At 36.6% G+C, this 21,345-nt stretch overlaps 1 protein-coding gene across 1 annotated transcript; it reads right to left on the bottom strand.

The window, feature by feature from the left end:
- Window positions 1-615: 615 nt before the first annotated feature.
- LOC139968587 (putative neutral ceramidase C) lies at window positions 616-20,329 on the bottom strand. Its single transcript, XM_071972726.1, has 19 exons — window positions 20,044-20,329; window positions 17,408-17,560; window positions 16,767-16,943; window positions 15,794-15,921; window positions 14,836-14,913; window positions 14,015-14,135; window positions 12,256-12,378; window positions 11,580-11,666; window positions 11,219-11,323; window positions 10,500-10,581; window positions 8,715-8,830; window positions 8,268-8,362; window positions 7,877-7,916; window positions 7,562-7,657; window positions 6,042-6,137; window positions 5,011-5,172; window positions 4,306-4,365; window positions 3,493-3,581; window positions 616-1,487 (listed from the first exon to the last, which is right to left on the bottom strand). Exons 1-19 carry the CDS (start codon window positions 20,161-20,163, stop codon window positions 1,256-1,258), a joined length of 2,160 nt encoding a protein of 719 aa, XP_071828827.1. The 5' UTR covers window positions 20,164-20,329; the 3' UTR covers window positions 616-1,255.
- Window positions 20,330-21,345: the final 1,016 nt, after the last annotated feature.

Genomic DNA, 21,345 nt, shown 5'->3' with positions numbered 1-21,345 from the left:
TATATAATAGCTTGTGTAAGAAGATAGAATGGGGACATAGGGAGAGGGGTTTCTTATGTTCAAATCATATGAAGAATGCACCTCAAAATACAAATTATGGATTAATTCATGAATTTGAGAATTGTATTTGTATGTGTGGTCTTTGTACATAATCCCCTAGGGAAGGTAGTTTCTTTCAATATTGAAGTGATAATAAAAAAAATTGTATATTAGTGGAATTCTATATGGGAAAACATTTTGTTGAATTGAAGTTAGGTAAAATAATCAACTTTGAGAGAATTAACTGGTGGTTTAAATTTGTCATCAAATCCTGATTGCATTAAAAAAATAATAATAATGAAGGATAACAAAGGCAATTTCATAAAATGAAGAACAACAAAGCAACTTGTTGTGTTGGTCCTATGTGTTATGAGAGATAATTGTACAATGGGCTGTTTAAAAACAAAAGGACTTAAAAAGTGTAATTATTTCATATCTAATTAACGGAGCAAGCCATGAAGCAATGGATCCCTTTCTTATACTACCATAACATGTTTTAACTTCAATTGTTTTTTCTCCTTGAAGGAAAGATATAGCACACAAAAAAACAAGAAAGAAAGGTAAAGCATAGAAAAATTCTCAAATTTGTTGCTCATCATTTGTATTTATTTATAAATTATTATAGATCAAACATGATATTTCCAAAGGTCAAAACTACTTCTTTGAAGAAATACTTTCTTATCCTTGTCATCATAATGACCTAATATGTCATGGCTAACAGCAACAGTAATCAAAATTGTTCTTGAAATTATTCAAAAGCAAACTAATAGCAATTCTATTTAGGCACTGACACCAGTAATTCATGAAAAAAAAATGAAATAACAACAACGAAGCTGTTATCATGATAAACACATATTTACACAACATCGTGAAATCAATTATTTTCTGGTGCAAGGTTGTTCCTCTGTACCTGGCCCCTTCTGATCCCCCTCTGATCCTCCTTCCACCACCTCCTGTCCTCCCCTTTCCCATTTGCTGACCCAACTTTTCAAAAGTTTGGTTTTATTTTAATCATACATGGTCATCTCTAAGCTAAGAACACACATTGTGAAATACTTTATTATAACACTTTGTTTGGCAAAAGCAATACACTTGTAACTGTGTAAAAGAACAAAGACAATTTACCCAGACTTAATATATTGGAGTATACATAAGGGGTTATTATGACTAACAATTTAAAAACAGATACAAATTTTATCGAGAGAAATTGTTATATTCAAGAACTACTTGAGGTACGATCCTCTGTGTAGCTAGCCGACACCACTTCAAAGGCAGAGGAATAGCTTTCTTCGTAACAGAATATATCCCCTTTGACAGAATCCTTCCTGTAGCCTTTGTGAGCGAGTCGATAATCGCCTAGAGTTTGATCCAATGGGATATCCCAGACTACAGTAGCATGGCTGACCGACCCTCCTCTTCTGGATGTAGAAGCACGATCCCAAAGGAACCTGAGTAAACAATGAATCACTATAGCAACAACAACAACAGACAAAGTGTATTAAGACAATATACCACATCAAATCAACCAGGAAGCCTAACTGACTTTAGATAGTGGTTCTTTGCCGTACTTCATAAGAGAACATTCATCAGTAAGGCCGCAAGATTTTTAATTGCTGACCATCACTGGCTTCAAGTGATCAGCAAGATAGTTGCAATAATGTATACCTGCATATCAGATATCAAGTAAATTCATGTTTTACTGGCAAGTCTGCGGTTCCCAAGGTTTCAGACTCTGATCTCTGTTGACCTCAAATGACCTTTGACCTCTACCAATCTCAATAGGGATCTTGTTCTCATTAAAGAAGATATATACAAAAAGTGCAAGATGCACTTCTAAAGATATTGTGTTTACAAGGTTTTCTGGCTTTGTATTCTGTTGACCTCAAATAACTTCCTCCTCCACCACGTTCAATAAGATTCTTTTACTCTCCTAGGGGTGTCTACATACCAAGCATTAACTTCAACGAAGATGTACGTTTGGAATTATCCTGTTAACAAGCTTTGGTATCACATACATACATACACGCATACACACACACACACACACACAGGCCATCACCATCACATAGATTCCTTTTGCCTTCTGCAAGGAATCAAAAAGGTAGGTTAGGCAACTTAGGCCTCTCAATTTTTCACTGGTAAAGAAGACATCCAGAGAGCCAAAAATTATCGAGGTTTGGACAATGAAAGAAAGTGAATACTGAAAGAATTTTGATATTTCCTTGGTGGAAAGTAGCTACTATACTGAAGCATAGCAATTTCACAAAAGAAGCAGCTGTTACTATGGAAGATAAGCATTAACAACCTTTGACATGAACTAAACACAGAAAGCTCCAATCGCCTCAATCATGGATATTCCATCGATATTTCCCCAATGTCCAGCTCGAGATGTCACACATGTTTACAAAGCTTTCACATTTTGACCTGTGAAGATTTTAAATGACCTTTCACCTCAACCGGAAATAATACCATCTTCCATTCAGTATGAAAGATTTTTTTTTTTTTTTTTAAAGATGTTTAAAGCTACACTAACACCATGCATACGGTAATTGTTATTGTTTTATATAGGCTACATATATATGTATAGATGTAGGAGAGTCAGTTTCTTTATTTGATTTCCCTTTCTTCCGCTATTCCCTAGCAAGTCCCCTCTCCTTTTCTAAGCCACTGTTGTTTCCCTTAGGCGCCATATTGTTATGCGTTGAGGTTCGTGTACCTATTCAATTCACCACGTGTGCGTTGTGTGTCCGTACAAAAAAAGTTAATTATTCACTGAGTTCATTACAGTGTGTGTTCCGTAGGCTATTCGTACCGAGTATCACAGATGGTTTGAAATTGAGGGGGCTATTGTAGTATGGCTGAGATGCTGAAGGGAAGATGGGCGCTAGGGCGGAACAAACTTTCAGAACACCCTATAGATCTAGATGTATATAGGAAATGGGTTGTCACTTCTTGTTAATATATTGTTAACTACCAGCAATTTACAGGATTGACTATTTTCACAGCTTTGCTATAGCAAGATGCATATTTAGTGGTATGCATAAGGAATTAGTGCAATGTCTATGACAAACAACCAACTGACATGTTACAATTTTGTAATTCCATCTATATAGTTTTTTGGACCATGCCATGTTTGCTTCAAGCATGTGTTGTTGTGGTTCAGAATTCGGCAACCTCTAGACTCTTCCATCAAATGGTCATCAATAAGACACATTTCACTTGTCGTAAATTTGTGCTAAAATTGTTCACCTCTTCGAACAAAAATTTTCACCAAAACTAGAATACAAAGCAGAATGTCAGTTTAATTGCTTCCAATCATTAATAAAATAGAAAATGTCACATTATAAGCTCTCAAAGGTTACCCGTATAGAAAAGGATTAAAAATACCAATTTCAACCCTCAAAGATTCTCTTAATGAAACCATCGTTAACTAATTAATGACTCTGTCGTTACCTTGTGCAAAAGTCTGCATCGGTGTACACATCATTCCAATTGTTGCCAAGACCAACTCTTCTCTGAACTTTCAAAAACGTATCATCTCGCTATAAGTTAAAAGCACACAGAAACAAGGATCATATTCAGTTAAATAATTCTCTGGTTTTAAGCTTGATTTCGACAAATAGCACTATTTTCTTTTTTGTAGGAGTGCGTTTTATTTTAACAGTTAAATATTCTTCTCATATAGTTTCTTAGTAATAATATAATGAACAATTCTTCACTAGGAAAGTTGGCAATTACCTTTATGACAAAATCACAACAGAAATCATCCATTGGGACATATAACAGAATAAAATGGAGTATTAAGTAATAAAATCCTTTGCATATTATACATAATACAAACTGAAACATCAAAACAAATACAGTACTTCACACAATGTAGTCAGTCTTGAAATATATACTGATAGTGAAGGGTGAGAATTGACCTCAGAATGGGGGAAGGTTAGAGTTAGGATGGAGGTTAGAGTTAGTCCTCAGAATGGGAAGGTTAGAGTTAGGATGAAGTTTAGAGTTAAGACAAAGATAACGATGAACCTCCAATCTTGCTACACTTGTGAGGTAACTGCTGCACTAGACCTAAGTATACATTGGCTATAGCTTCTTCTATGTATTGGCTTGTACCTGATTACTTGTTCTCATATAACTCAATACTAAGAGAAGGGACGATTCAAAGCGAACCTAAAATATGCCTTAAAGTTCAGACAATTTGTCAAGGATTGTTAGAAAACATCCCAGGGTACCATTTTAAAGGGTAAACAACAAACTTACCATTCTAAAGACATCGTTTCTTGGGTTGCCTGCTATGAAAGTTGCCATAGCAACACCTCCCTGAGAAATAAACATTGGAAACTTAGTGTCTGATAAATGTAAAATAGAATTACTGACAGAAAGGGAACACAACTGACCACTCAATGTAACATCAACCTGTAAAATTATTAAACTAATGCAGCAAGCATGTGGAAATTCCCACCCTTCTACTGACCCCAACTCAATACACCTCTGATATCTTTGGCAGAACCAGTGTCTATCTATGGTTGCTTTAGTAGCCCTGTGGTATCTGATGATTATGATAGCTCTGGTTGCTGTGGCAACTCTGGTTGCTTAGACAGCTCTGGCTGCTATTTCACCTCTGGTTGTTATGGTAGCTCCAGTTGCTATGGCAGCTCTGGTTGCTATGGCACATATGGTAACTCTGGTTGCTGTTGCACCTCTGGTTGTTATGGTAGCTCCGGTTGCTATGGCAGCTCTGGTTGCTATGAAAGCTTTGGTAGCTCTGGTTGCTATGGCACATATGGTAACTCTGGTTGCTGTTGCACCTCTGGTTGTTATGGTAGCTCCGGTTGCTATGGCAGCTCTGGTTGCTATGAGAGCTTTGGTAGCTCTGGTTGCTATGGTATCTCTGGTCACTGTGGTAACTCTGGTAAATCACTTAGCTCCACCAAAATGATATTATTTCTATTGATCTTTACTCACCTGTCTATACTTGGCATCAGTGTCCATAATCAACTCTCCGATCTTTGGACCGAGGCCGGTGACTATATTAACATCATCTTCATCCCCTTCAGGGTCAGCAAGAGTGGTTCCCATCTCAGCTAAGAGGTTTGGTATGGGGGGACCCTGGGTTGGTTGCGAACCCTGCATTGGTACACAACCAAAAACAACATCACGGTTACATAAGGTAAGGTAAATAAGCAATTAAAATGTAAAATAAATGTTACAACGTATGGTAAAAAATGTGAAAATTGAAATATCTACAAAATTTGGTATGCATGGGAGAGGACAATTGAAGATCCTGTATGAATATGCAACAATAATCACTCACAGTACTGAATGTATGGTATGAAAGCAAACAGGAATGGTACTGGTAACAGAGGTAAACACGAACCAAATCATGTTTGGACTGTGATGTCACTGACATTAATAAAGTAATTAAATAGATTGTTGGGACTGGTAACAGAGGTAAAAGCAAACCAAATCAAGTTAGGGCTGTGATGTCAGTGACATTAATAAAGTATTTACAAAGACTGTTGGGAATGGAACAGAGGTAAAAGCATATTAAATCATGTTTGGACTGTGATGTCACTGACATTAATAAAGTATTTAAATAGACTGTTGGGACTGGTAACACAGGTTAAAAAAAAACCAAATCATGTTTGGGCTGTGATGTCACTGACATTAATAAAAAATTTAAATAGCCTGTTCCTCTGTAACAAATGCTGACACTTTCCTCACTTTTCAAAAACTTAGAGAAGTTTCTCCAAACATCTCTTCATTATCAATATCATGAGGCATAATCAAGACTAAAATAAGCACCTTCTTAAAATAAGACTTAAGTTGTACATCTAGGATACAGTTAATGAAAGATTTCATAACTACAGCTAAACTTGGGATCAGTAGAGAATTCACCATGGAGATTAGCTCAACGAACGGCAGCGGATTAGTAGCATACGAAAATCAAACATAAAGACAAAACCTCCCCAACCTGTTCAAACCTCCCTACTTACCTCCATGAGCTTCTCAGACAGGTATGTGTATTGCTGCTGGTACGCTCGTAGTGTGTTAGGACCAAAAATGGTGGAAGCCGCTTCATAACGTTGAGTCTGTGAAAATAAATTTACATGAAAATGTGATGTTTTACAATCAGTTTCACTGCTTAGCCATAGTCCCAAATAAACTTCAACACAGCTAGGGAGCTATATGCAGTCTCTTATCTAGGATGTAAAAATTAACATTGAGACTTAAAGCTCGTCATCAGAAATGGAGGCCAAATATTAGCATGCAAGAAATTGCTAGAAGTTTTTCAAAAGCATTTTGCTAGCATGGGGATCTGATCTTCTATAGAAGAAGGGTCTAGTTAGACATTCACATGTCTAAATGAGCAGTAAAATGCTCTGAGGGTTGTAATCTTATCTTTGTAGCTGACATGTCTCAATGAGCTGTAAAATGCTCCGAGGGTTGTTATCTTATCTTTGTAGCTGACATGTCTAAATGAGCAGTAAAATGCTCTGAGGGTTGTTATCTTATCTTTGTAGCTCACATGTCTCAATGAGCTGTAAAATGCTCCGAGGGTTGTTATCTTATCTTTGTAGCTCACATGTCTAAATGAGCAGTAAAATGCTCTGAGGGTTGTTATCTTATCTTTGTAGCTCACATGTATCAATGAGCAGTAAAATGCTCCGAGGGTTGTTATCTTATCTTTGTAGCTCACATGTCTAAATGAGCAGTAAAATGCTCTGAGGGTTGTTATCTTATCTTTATAGTTATATGGAAGAGAAGAAGCTTGAAACTTGTTGTTGTTGCTGTTACTTTGATCTATTTTTTGACAGTTTTATCACCTGAGCAGTGTCACTTTAAACTACTATTGGCCAAGATGGTGAGGGCATACTAGTAGGTATAAATATAACAGACAGCCAATGGGTGGGTGTCCATGCAGTCTATTTCACATATCCATTGATTTGACAGTCAAAGAATATACTAAACATTGGTATGTATTAGACTATATCACTCCCTGATGATAACATTTACATATCACCACAGTAGTATGCAAATTAGTCTGACTGAAACGTATCAGTTCATGTCAGTTTCTCCCGTTGAGGCAACCAATGCGTAGTAGATTTAGATGCATGCAACCAGGTGGTTGAAAGGGGAGAGGGGAACCGTTTGCCCCAATGTTCTCGATGATGGGGATCTTGCCCCTACCCCTCACAAATTGGAGTTCACTCATGTATGGAAACAATAGGTAAACTGATGCTTCAGTTTGGCTTTGTAAATCCTCCTTCCTCCCCTCCTCCCTTTTTCCCCCTTTCTTCAGATCTCTCTCTTTTGAAATGCTACAACATCCTTCATTTCTGTTTGTTTTAAACAACAGTTCATCTGATATCCTTTGGGTAACCCTCCACCCTTCCTGTACCACACTGCACCTTCCTTGACTCAGGTTTTTCCCCACAGCCTGTCATCAGAGGTCCTGTGCCATCCCCCTTCAGATGGTCTTACCGGTCCCTCTTCTTCATCCTTGATAACTTACCTGGTATTCTTCCTCTGTGACTACATAGTCTGAATATGTATTAGAAAGGCCAACTATTTCTGCTGCAGCTCCACTTAGTCCATCGTTCTCAAGGTACTGCAGAAAACAAGATCAACTAAAACATCATAACCTCTATCAAGTTACTCTGATTTCAAGCTTTTGAAGTTTCCTTGTTAATAAAAATAGATTATGAAGAAATTAAATTCAAATGTTGAATGGATTCCACAGTTTAAAATGTCATCACTCCCAAGTACTAGGGTATTACAGAATCTGAAAAAGAAAGTTGAATCAACTAGAGGTATACTTCAAACTCACATCGGTAATAGTTTCACGGAGTCTTCGGCCAGCCATAGTGCTGAAAGGTAAAACAAATGAATCCTTAAAGATAGTGTTATGTGATGAATTTGGCAAATTTTGGTCACAGAAAATTTCACTGTAGAAGGATGAAGTGCCTGACAATATAACCAGTTTCTTCAGTCACACCAGGGTTAATAAATTCTTTGCATGTTTAACGAGCACAGAGTATGCTTTACCATGCATGTGTCCTTTCTGTAAACTACAGAAGAAAAAAAATGTATTGTACCACAATGGAAGACTGTGTAACATTAATAAGTTGTATTTAGCACCCTGCCAACAGTGACTTAAGGTGATGGGATACTTTTATTATGTTCTGTCAGAGGGGAAGGCTAAAAGATATTAAAATCACCTGAATTCGGCTGGTACTACAATAATGACAAACTCGCCGAGTCTGAGCATCTGAGTATCGATGATAGAAGGAGCCCATTCCCACGGGGTGTGCATCTGATAAAAATAAATAAAAAAAATAGTTATGATAGTTGTGGGCTGCGATTGCATGGTAACGTCAACCAACATTAGTCAACAGTATTCCCATAGGTGCCATAAAATGTGTTTAAACATTTATAAAAGTTGGTCCACAGAAAAATATCCAAAGGTGGTGGGGGGAGGGCAAAGGCCAACTTTCGATAGCCGATTAAATGTCCAAAATTTGAACTGATTTGATGAGCTGGGCATATTTTTAACAAGAGAGAACAGTTTTTGGTTCTTTATTAAACTACTTTGATGTTCCAACAAGGCACATGCCTCCTGCCCTGCACATTGTTAGAAAATAAGAAAGTTTGGCAGTAGATAGTACCTCTCCAATCGGCAATAGCACTGGCTTTGGAGCCTGGCAGGCAACCAATTCTGCAGAGGGCTCCTTTAGTAATGCATCACGAAGAACCTCCAGATACGGCATGGTCTCTGTTTCACCTATCAGTCAGGAGAATGGTAAAGAAATCAAATAAATGAATAAAACAAGGGATCAGTCTGCTTATTTTCAGCAAATATTTTAATCTTTCATTATAAAGTCAAACTAAAAGTGGTTAGTTTTATCAAGTCAAGAGAGAATGAAAATGAACGACCTTTGACCCTCATAGGAATATCAGAAGTCAGTGACAGCCAACACTCAGTTCAAATAAATGCTAAGTTAAAGTGAATGCTCAGTAAAAGTGTACTAACACTGAAAGTGATTGCTGAGTGAATGTGAATGCTCAGTGAGTGAACACTCTGTTGAAGTGAATGCTCAGTAAAATTGTACTAACACTGAAAGTGATTGCTGAGTAAATGTGAATACTCATTGAGTTAACACTCAGTGAAAGTGATTGCTGTGTGAATGTGAATGCTCAGTGAGTGAACACTCTGTTAAAGTGATTGCTGAGTGAATGTGAATGTTCAGTGAGTGAACACTCAATGAAAGTGATTTCTGAGTGAATGTGAATGCTCATTGAGTGAACAGTCAGTTAAAGTGATTGCTGAGTGAATGTGCATGTTCAGTGAGTGAACACTCTGTTGAAGTGAATGCTCAGTAAAAGTGTACTAACACTGAAAGTGATTGCTGAGTAAATATGAATGCTCAGTGAGTTAACACTCAGTGAAAGTGATTGCTGAGTGAATGTGAATGCTCAGTGAGTGAACACTCTGTTAAAGTGATTGCTGAGTGAATGTGAATGTTCAGCGAGTGAACACTCAATGAAAGTAATTGCTGGGTGAATGTGAATGCTCAGTGAGTGAACACTCAGTTAAAGTGATTGCTGAGTGAATGTGCATGTTCAGTGAGAGAACACTCAGTTAAAGTGATTGCTGAGTGAATTCTCAGTGAGTGAACACTCAGTTAAAGTGATTGTTGAGTGAAAGTGAATGCTCAGTGAGTGAACACACAGTGAAAGTGATTCTGAGTGAATGTGAATGCTCAGTGAGTGAACACTCAGTGAAAGTGAATGCTTGTTGAAAGTGTATACTCAGAAAGTGATTGCTTAGTAACAGTAAACCCTGAGTGAAACTGATTGCTCAGTGAAAACTGAAAGTGCAAATATCATTTTGTGTCTTCATGAAAGACTCAGCTTCTTGTCTCTTAGCACAAACATACAACAACTGTGAAAATCCTTTCACTTTTTTCTTCGTTTGAACTGACTTTCATTTCTCTTTTCTCAGGTATGAATTTTTGATAAGGTGTAAATGATGAAGCATACTCACCATATGCATGGAAGATGACCTCTGTTGACCTAAGAGATGATGTGTGTGGAAGATGGTAATTATATTGCCATGATGCCCGCATGGATGTAAGCTCTATTATATGTCATAATTTGCATTATTTATGTTTAATGAGAAGGATGTCATCATCTATAAAGAAAATAATGAAAAGAAAATTGAAGAAATGAAACAAAAGACTGAATTTGAGACGGAAACAGACAACACTTGTGCGAAACATGTGAGAGCACAACACAAGGGGTCTTCCATTTGACTTCCTTTAAGAGAAGATCTGCATGGATTTCTCTAAAACCAGTAGTAGATGGCTTCTGATTGCATGGTTAATCTTTCTACCAACACTGCCAACAATCCCTTACAGTTTATGAACATAACATTAATAATAACTTCTTACTCTGTGTAAAAGGGAAAAACCCAGCTCCATCAGTAGCACCTGCTGCAAAAGAGTAGCCAAATGCACCCTTACATGTCTTGACCTAAAGTACGGAGAGAAGAGAGAGGAACTTAAAGAAGGGATGCTGCAGGGCTTGAATAATCACTTAAGTAGTACAACGTAAAAATTATGAGGGGCTATGAGAGGGTCATAAACTAGGCCGGGCAGCAAATCTGAAAAGGTTCATTGACATTATGAAATGGACAAGAACAGTATTCACACATAACATAACACATATGCACAGGATCGTCATACAGAATATACAAGAAAGTTTCAAAATGTTTTGTCAACACGTTTATGATCGTGGAATTGAAAGCATTACACCTCTTCAATTTTCAGACTGCAGTACGCTACAATGTTATTGTCCTGCAGAAAGCTACAATGGTAGGCTACTTCATGGTTACCCAAGATGAAATATTTAACCATCTTTCTCAGTTTCTGCTTGGTTGCTTTCATAACTTTAACGTTTTATGATTGGTATGATGTTGAGGGAAACATTGCTTAAAGGTGATAGCTAGCAGACATTTTGAGAAATATTAGCATATAAGGTCATTTTACTCTGGGTTCATATAAATAATAATAATACATAATTTTTATAGAGCGCCAAACAAACTATGAAATCATTCTCGTAGCGCTTAAATAGCGCTTAAAATAAACATATATATATATGTTAAACTGACCGTTCCACCGCCATCCAACTCCACATCAAAATCAGTCATATCCACATGTTGATGGACAAACCCAACAGTACCATCCAAAAGGTGTCCTGCGCTATTGTATAACTCCTGTATTTCAAAAAACAAAATATAGAGTTACAAGGAAAAGAGTTTGATGTACCCAGCTAGTCAGGAACATGAAGACATTAAGAATGACAGAATTTGATAGAATGAAACAATTGAAAATACTTACTGCTGGGAATGAATGCACCATGCATACTTAAAAGGAATCCTACTAGAATATAAACAATTGAAACCTACAAACAACATAATCTTCTTTCTCACTAAAATGTCGTAACAATTGATCGTACAAATAATATCTCACCATGGCCTTGTTAGCTTGGCGTTCTCCGATGATCTTAGTACTTTCAAACATGTCCTTGCCCGGTCCCACACCAACACATAGGGCAGTCTGCAAGAGATGTGACAAACTTAGAATACATCATTGACACATGAAAAGTACCATTTACATCACAAACTGAACTAATCATGAGGAAGTCACATGACCAAGTATTAACTGTTGAGAGTCATGTAGCATTAATGGTGGCAGCACAGGGCATCATTTGATACTAAGGATGCCAGTGTGAGCCATGTATATATAACCTACCAACTGATATACTGGGTCTGACTGGGATATCTTCAACCACTCAAACACTTGAGCTTAACATTTATTGTAACTTTATTTTGTTTACATCCTCAAGAAATTCTCTTCTTTACTAAATAAACAAAGGTTATCAATTGGTGTAGACTATACAAAGATCTAGCCACTGAAATGGCCAGAAAGTTGGCATATTGCTTTCACTGTTCCTCAACATTCTATGATATTTCTTACATCGGTATAAATTTATTTCTTGTCAATGTTTTCAGTATAGGAACAAGGCCTGAATAGCTCTGTTAACTTAATAATAGATAGCAACCTTCTGCTTCCTGTGCTTGGAAACGGCTGTTAGATTCTGCTAAAATGTTCCACTCAACAACAACTAAAAGTTGCATAGACTTACTCTGCCATTACAGGTGCTAGTGATTCTGTCACAGTCCTCGCCCGTGTCAAGACACTTGGCTCCTTCCAGGTTAGGGGAGACATCACCTTGGTTGGTATTAGCAAAAGCAGCCACAAAATCACCCTAAAGAAATTAAGGATCACAAGCAGTTATGTAAATATCTCACTTTAAGCAATCTGCTGGATAAAAATACCTGACCTTATACCTGTCCGTTACCATAGCAACAATGACTTGTGTTAGGTAATTCACACCACCGAAACACTGCACTTACAGGATTGGTTCAGGTGTCTGACATGTCTATCTTGTATGAAAGAGCTTGAAAAGACAAACAGAATAGTGAAGAAACTACCATGATAGCATTCTCTGTTAAGGAGATATCACACTTTGAAGATTCCAAAATTTCTTTGCAAATGACTGGTGTAGAAAGACTAACTGTGAGGGTGTGATGTCACATCCTCACTTCCTTAACATGTGTCAATATATTTCATTAAAAAATAATCACATTTTTTTTTCACAAATCTAAAAGAATATAATCAAACATTCTTCAGATATTAAATCTCAAATACTTCCCTTGACACATAAGAGATCTCCTGACGTATATTTTGGTTGTAAGTCATAAAATCTTACAAAATATTTTAATAAAATAACAAAGACTTTTCAGGAATGTGAGGATATGACGTCACAGCTAGTCTGATTTCAGCAGTTTCTACACAATCAGATAAAACTTTAAACTTGAATATCTCCTAAACGGAAAAAGATATTTGAATAATTTCTTCACTATTGGGTTTCTTTTATTGTCCTCTTTCATATAAGATAAACATTTGTGACACCTGAACTATTCCTTCAAATACAATCAACAAATAGCTACTAAATATATAAGCCAAGTCATATCATTCCCTTTTTATGAAACAAGTTGTAGAAAGTTTTTCCCTCTGCATTTTTCAAATTGAAAGAGATCAACAATAGGACTGAAATGAGAGAGATCTAGTCTAGTTTCAGGCTTGTAGAAAACTCAGTGTAGAGTGTCTGCACAACATTGCTCTATAAACAAACCACAGTCTTCCACAAACACTGACTAATTTTAATTAATAAATTGGTTCAAAAATTTAAGCTTCCTCAAAGGTCATTACTATTACCCCAAAATGTAGCATGCTAAAAATTGCTAAAAAATTTCTTGCATTATTCTGGATCTCTTAACTATTGAACTATTGAAATTGAGGAATCTTAAATTTAACAAATAAATGACTGCTCAAAAGATGACTTTACGCACAAATTAATTTTGAGATGTTGTAAACTGCACAAAACCACTGCTATCAATCCAAGCTCTGTTTCTATAACACTTTTGATTATTTTTTAGAAATGACCTTTTAATCATCTCAGGCTCATTAATTAAAGTGGCTTTGGTACTTAGTCTAACACACAAACCATAAGGTCATTTCCTGTTATGTAACACAAAATATAGGACTTTAAAGGCCTCAAATGTCATGTTTGCATTTATGCATTTTCAAAAACAAACAATATTCAATGGCCATCCAAGTGTGCTCTAAAGTTTATATGTAATTTATAACATTATCATTGAGTTTATATTAGACTGGCATAGCATTAACTATTTAGGCCTGACATTATCTAAATGGTGACAGTATTGATAGTGGTTGAAGTTTCTGCATGCCTGACCATATTTGTTTACTTTCTAGCATATTGGGAGGGAGGGGAGGGGAGGGGGAGGGGAGGGGGGAGGCTGGGGTAAATCATTTCTTACCTGGCCATGGAAGGTTCCTGGGTTCTTTTCCATTTCAATAATGTATGAGGCATATCCCTTGTTGTCACTGCTCAGCAAACGATTAGTATTGTTCATTGAGACGGGATGTACCGGGAAGAAACTGTTCACAATTTTTAGAATAAAAAGTGGTCATTGGAGTCACTTCCTGAAAGTTTTACTAGGTTGTGTATATGTTCATAGTTTGCTGTGTTCATACCAATGGTCAAAGTATGCTTCCCATTTCAATAATCTCAAGCACTTTGGAAAGAATCTGTAAGTTTCTTTACTATGTCAGAAAAGGGCATGTAAAACACTTACAATTACATCTTAAATCAACCATACGATGTCCTTATTACACCACCATTGACAGCTATTCTACATAGCCAAGGGTCATTCTAATGACAGAATGTTGACATTATGATTCTCTGAAGTTAAAGCAACACCATCTCTCACCCTGATAAAATGAACTTAGGCTATTTTCTAACAAACCAACAACGAGCATATACTTATACAGTATATGCATGCATAAAGTTCAGATATACCAGCGCTGTGTGTCAAGCCTCATATGAACTTTGTACACTCACAATATACTCCTGTAGCAAGCATATTTCTATTTCAGAAACTGAGTATCTAACTGATGACCTCTGAACTCTTTCTCAGATAATATCATTCAGCAATAAGTAGTTAAATTTCTATGAGTCATGATAAACCAGAGATATTCAAAAATATTCAGTAACAATAGGAAAAGAATTAATTAAATTTATATGAGTTGAGATTTATGAATATTCATTAGAAATAGGAAAATAATAAAATTGACCAACCTGATCAGGCCACGGTCACTCATGTCTTCTCCAAGAATCTTCAATACAGTCATAACCTTGTCAACGTCATGAGTGTACCTGTAATGCAGTAAGATTTATCCTGTAAACTGAACTGTGTTATTAACTTCAAAACCTAATGTGGTTAATGGAGACTTTGATGATAAAAATGGTACTGTATGTTACGTGACAGTATTACACATATATATAGTACTATGAATGATTTGTAACAGAAGTTCATGAAAAATCTGTTGTGGTACTTATAAGAGATGCATAAGTAGTTGAATATTTCATATTTCATGCAATTTTACAACTCCAAATAAATCCAGTGACCAACTTGCTACTTAAACATGGCTTGAATCAATGTTAACTAACTATTACAACTCATCAACAGGAGATATTGTAACATGTGATAAAACAGTTGTTATTTTCTGTCCATTTCTACTCACGAGTTAATTACATTTTGTCCCTGGTATTAGGACTTGAAGGAGATGTATGTCCTCACAAGTTAAATACATTTTGTCCCTGGGATAAGGATTTCACAGAGATGTATGTACTCAGTTGTACATTAAAGTTAACTGTCAACATGGTACTATGTGAGATAGTATAGTCACTTGGGGGAAGTACAACACTATAGTCCTACATTTTATGTAATTTCATACATCATCATATCAAGTCTATCAGACAAATCATTCAATAAACACATCAAAACATTTATCTGTACTCTATAAATATTAACATCTTAAAATAAACGCAAGAATACCCTTCATAAAAGTTAGTCTGCGACTTATCATATTCATATTTCTCTCTTACGAGCACCCCACCCCAGAAACAAACTGAGGGTTGGATAGCTCTGTAAATTAGAAACATGACTTTATTTTTGAGGTCACTAGTGTTGAAATCCTTTGCCGATTCTTTTTACAGTTTAACTCTGTTAATTTATAAATCAAGTCTTCCTCACCTGGCTCTCTCATTGGCCGGATTAGCTTCATAAGCATACGGACTCCTATTGATGTTAGCGTCCAACAGCTCCCCTGTACTGTGATACACAAAGCTAGGTGCCCGGTTTTCATGGGCAATGCGGATACTCTATTTAAAGGAAAGGATATATAGTATAAACTAACACTAGCTTCAGCTGGTAACCTTACATCACCACAATAAATATAAACTAATACTGGCTTCAGCTTGTTAAATGACACCAAAATTCACCAAAACAATTCAGCCAAACAAAATTGTACAGTAGGATTGATGCAAGGATTAATGCAAGGATTGATGCAAGGATTAAAGCATCTCTTGATGTTATCAAAGATGAGGGAGGGGGGTGGTAATGTTGGTAAGCCTATGGAACAAAATAGTATGAAGACATAACTTATATGTTCTAAGATTGATAAAGAAGTTCTTAAAGAGTGTTTGTAAGTTCTCTAGATATTCAAACCATTTTAGCAGAGTTAAGATAAAAGCAAGAGCTAAATTTAAACATTTTCTCGGACAGTTGGAGATCTGAGATTTAGCAAGGGTAGTACGAGCAGACTTGGAAAAATTGCTTCTCGGGAATATCCACTTTGAAAATATCAACCAAGATATTTAAACGGCCAAATCAAAGTCCGACCTGATAAGAGAGGGTGGGGGAGGGGTGAGGGGGCTACAGCCCTGTGGCCAGGATCAATTAGTGGAAAATATGGGGAAAAGAGTTGATTTATTCTCAATGTTATTGTATACTTAAGGCAAAGTGAACATTCACCCTGTGTCTTGAATGCCCAGGATCATGAGTGCTACTCTATCGGCTAGATGCTGAAGGTATTTTAAATGAAATTTTGAACAATAGTCTCAATACATCCCAACAACTGTCCATATCCAATATCTGTTACATAATAATTGATATAAATGTACCAAAAATGTAAAAACATACACAGAAAAAGAAAGCAGAGTTATACCTGGAATATACCCTCAACGAGATTGTCATAGGCATCGTGGACAAATCCCTGAGAGGTGGCATCAAAGACAAAGTACTGGAGGTAGCCCGCTGGTCCTGAATGGGTGTGCGTCCCACAAATAGCCACATTCTTCTCTGTGTACATACTTCCATAAAGAGTTTTCAACCTTTCAAATACCTGGAATAAATCAAATTAAATCAAATCAAATTAGCTTGAAAGTCAAGTTTTGTATCAAATGTGGTACACAAATTATAAAGTAATGAATTGCATTATTAATTAAGCAATACGTGATAAAGTTGGTGGAATTTGCAAATAAACCTCAAAATCTGTTTATAAATTTGTTCAGAGTTTTTCCAATTTGATTTATTAAAGTTGAAACAATTTTGATGATTTAGAATCTAGGTTGTGCTTAAATTTATAAAGACACTCGGTTTTGACTTAGATAAGTACATATTTCATGTTTGTAACATTTGCAAGGAATTTCCAATCGTCAGTCTTTGGGTCCTACCTTACCTCCGACCTGTAGCATCAATTAATCTTACTTTTGTCAATGACAATCAGTTTTACCTTACAAATTAAATTACAACTTTATCTATGGCACTTTCAAAATGGAACTTTCTCTCTTTGGGGCCTAAACTTACCCCAATATTGATAGCTGTAGCACCCATTGCAAAATCTACCACAACAAAGACCTCACATTTGTCACTGTTGCCTACTTCACAAAAGATAAAAGCTCTGCTGTACAGTCTGGTATGTATTCCTCTACTGGTCTGTCCAGGGTGGGCGTAGCCCATCTGTTTAAAAAGACGAAAACAAGATGGCGTAAAAACAGTTTATATTTATTCTGAAAAGTAATAGAAGGAAAATTAAAAAAATAAATAAGACAGTCTCTGTTTGTCATCTAAGTTTGTACTTTTTAATGTACAAATTGGCCACTTTTAGACACATTCACAGTGTCTCAGATCACTAAAATGCTATTTAAAATTTGTTGAGATTACAAATAACATGATTTATCATAGTTTTGATACACAGAACCATTGTGAACTTTAGAAACCAAATTTTTAGAAATGTAATCCTAAACTAGAGCCTGGGCATGAAACACCAAACAACTTGATCCACTTCCAACCCCAGTCCCCTTATGTTGAGGATGTAACCGTGTAATCATAATGGTGTTACATCAAATAAAGTATCGCAAGTCCCCTTTAAAGAGAATTCAATACAACACAGAACCACATTATTTTCTGAATTTCAATAAAAGAAAGTTTATAAATTTCATCAGTGCTGCTACACACTAATGCAAACAATAACTTTTTCACTGTTGAGGCAATATGTTCAGAAATCCACTCACTTGTTGCAATCTATTGCCCGTAAAATTAAAAATGTGATGAATAACCAACCTCCACCCTCCCCACATCCCCCTTCCCACATCCCCTTCCCACCTACTCCTTCCCACCTCCTCCCACCTCCCCTTACCACCTCCCCTTCCCAACTACTCCTTCCCACCTCCTCCCTCCCACCTCCCCCTTCCCACCTACTCCTTCCAACCTCCTCCCTCCCACCTCCCCCTTCCCACCTCCCCTTCCCACCTACTCCATACCACCTCCCCATTCCCACATACTCCTCCCCACCTCCTTTAAACTTTACTCAAGTCTTTCATGCAGTACATGAAGGTTGGAAACATGATATCTCTAATACATAATTATTTTTTTATAAAGTTTTGAGGGGATTTGCATTTTATTTTTTAGCATTTTCTATCACATTTTAATGATGATTTTTAGGGTTTTTTCTCCTTTAAAGAAAAGCAACTACCTTACATCACTATACAAGTTTACAGATAACATTCGGACAACTTCACATCGTTTCAATTTCTTTAAATGTATGTATGAAAGAAATAGCTATATAATCTACTAGATGTAAGAATTGGGACATATTGTGCATGTCTGTAAAAGTGCAAATGCCTCTCCCGAGGAGTGAATAAAGTAAAGAGGTACTTGACAGAACCTTTGAGCTCATTATCCTTTGAGCTTTAACAGATCAAATAAGTAACTACATTGATAGGTACTTCTGAAGTTAACTTAGCAAATTTAAGACTGATAAGGAAACCAAATTAGCCATCAAACTATCAGCATTGTGATTAATCGACAAACACAAATACATAACCGTGGCTGGATCTGAAAGCATCTTATCTACTCAACGAAGATTGCTAACATAACACTATAACAACTTAACTGCCAGTGTTTGTGGTAACTTCTGACTTACACAGAAGTGACAGAGTTCCTAGAGTTTCATTGTATCAAAAAAAAAATACAACCCTGGTTTTACCACTTTCAAATGCAATCCAATAAATTCCTCACTCATATAAACATGTTACAATGGGACGGAATGCTATGCATCATTTCTTACTGTCAAGTACAGTAGGCCTAATATGCAATTATAGCTGACAACTTACGTTAGTCTTATTAACTTGATATTCATTAACAATGTCTGCCAGTACCTTACATGTTACAAGTTAGTCCAATGTTAGGCCTACAATATCAGCTGTGAACATGGAAATGCCCTATAACTACAGTATTTATAGGGTGTAGGTCTGAACATAGCTTACTGCATAACAATCATCAATCTACATTCCACAGAAAGGACAGAACCCAGTGAAGGCTGGGCGAACAATAATGTACATTCATACTTTTAACAAACCACAAGTTATTAACTTAACACCTACACTTAGACTTAACAACTACACTAACAGGTTTGGGCTCCAACTTCCAAGTACTAGTAATATGGTACTACTAGTACTACAGTACTACTACTAGTTGGACCAAGACCGAGGCTATGACTTTAGAGTTTGGTAAGACATGTGAAGCATTACTATGTACTGTGTTAAACAACTAGTTACTAGACGAAAACAGGAGAACTCCAGTCTCTTATTTTAACATGTGCCCAAAGAAGGCTTCGGCCAGTAATATGCTTTGATACATTAACATTGCTCTAGCATAGGCCTACAGTAGTTACGCCTCAATCATTAGGCTACTCATTAATGTGGGAATATCGTGGCCTAAATCCCGCTAGCCTATAGCCTAGGCACATCAGTTTCTGAGTCAATCATTGTAGTTCTCGAGTGTCGATGCTCAACATTACTACGCTTTGATGTGATTACACAATCCATGTATGCCTTGTCTGTAAGTAAAAGAGCTGCAAAACAACATCAACAAGCCGAAATTAATCATCGTTCTCAATCTCACGGTGAGTCGCATGATCACAGCTCACAATATAAGCTTACCATGTTTACATCGGCAGCTGGTCCCGTTACATCTTCAATTCCTACTCCAACAATAAAATTTGGGTCTTGACCTAGGGCTACACCAAGAATAAACGCGAAAACACAACTGATTGCTTTCATTGTGGAAAAAGTACGTCGACGAGACGAAAGTGAACCATCAATGACGAGTTCAAACTCTGTAAAAGTAAGCGTCCTTATTTTAATGTGAGGATTTTGAAACCTATTGGTGTTTGAGACCAGTGCGTAACTTGTACGATGGCAATAATGACTGTAATTTAAGGTGTATGATACCGCATCCTATTGCGGAATCCTTATCTAGTGATCGCACACCCCTCACCCAAATTGAACTTTGCCCTCTCTAATTACCCATCGGTTAATTAAAAGTTGGCATGATCCAAATAAGTTGCTAAAGATTTAAATCGCGTCGGCTGACATTTCTATACATATATCCAATATATAGCACGCCATTAGCATCTAGAAAGCAAAGAATGGCAATCCAAGAACCCGATTTACACAGCAGGGTAGCCTACTGTGGCAAATGAGCTCCCCCCCCCCCCCCTCTCAGCTAAGAACTGCATGGCTATATATATAATCGGCTATGATAGCTCAGTCATGCTAGAGCGGCGGCAGGGCTTATAACCTGAAGTCACTAGATCGAATCTCTTTGCTCTTATCCACTGTTTATAATTTCACTCAGTTTCAGTTGTTCATTTAACCTACCGGTAAAAGCATGACAAATTCACAAAAGAACCCCTATTTATTACAAAGTTCCTTGTTTTTTTACTTACTTGAGATATACAAAGTTCAAGTTCTTTATACATTGAAACGCATAACTGCTCTGGCGATTAAGAGTTTTTCCACCCTGTTTCCTTCCTCCTGAGATACTTACTTTATTTCATATTCGGTTGATATTTCTGACATATTACTTATTCGTTATCTTAATTCTGTAATCTTGTAAAACATGCAGAATGTTGAAATCGACCGTCTCATCTTTTTGTATATAAATATATAAATATTTCTGCGATGATAATTAAAATTTGATGACATTAGTAAGATTATGAAGAATAATGAGGACGACTGTCGTCTATATAAAACTTTCTTTCTGGTCATTATGTCCTCACAAAGAAGCAGAAACTCCAGTGATCCATTTAAAACATCGTATGGTGCGACTGAAGATGATTGTTTCTCTAATGGGATGATGCTATGGATTGTTAATCAGGCGAAAAGACTTCATTCAACGTGAGATAAACACGCGTCGTCTTGCGAGGAGGCTAACCTGGCCGATACTCCTGTATACTAGTT

This window comes from Apostichopus japonicus, chromosome 6 (assembly GCF_037975245.1).
Source record: "Apostichopus japonicus isolate 1M-3 chromosome 6, ASM3797524v1, whole genome shotgun sequence".
NCBI lineage: Eukaryota > Metazoa > Echinodermata > Holothuroidea > Aspidochirotida > Stichopodidae > Apostichopus > Apostichopus japonicus.
Note: the sequence above shows the minus strand (reverse complement) of the source record. Positions and strands in the feature narration are given on the sequence as shown.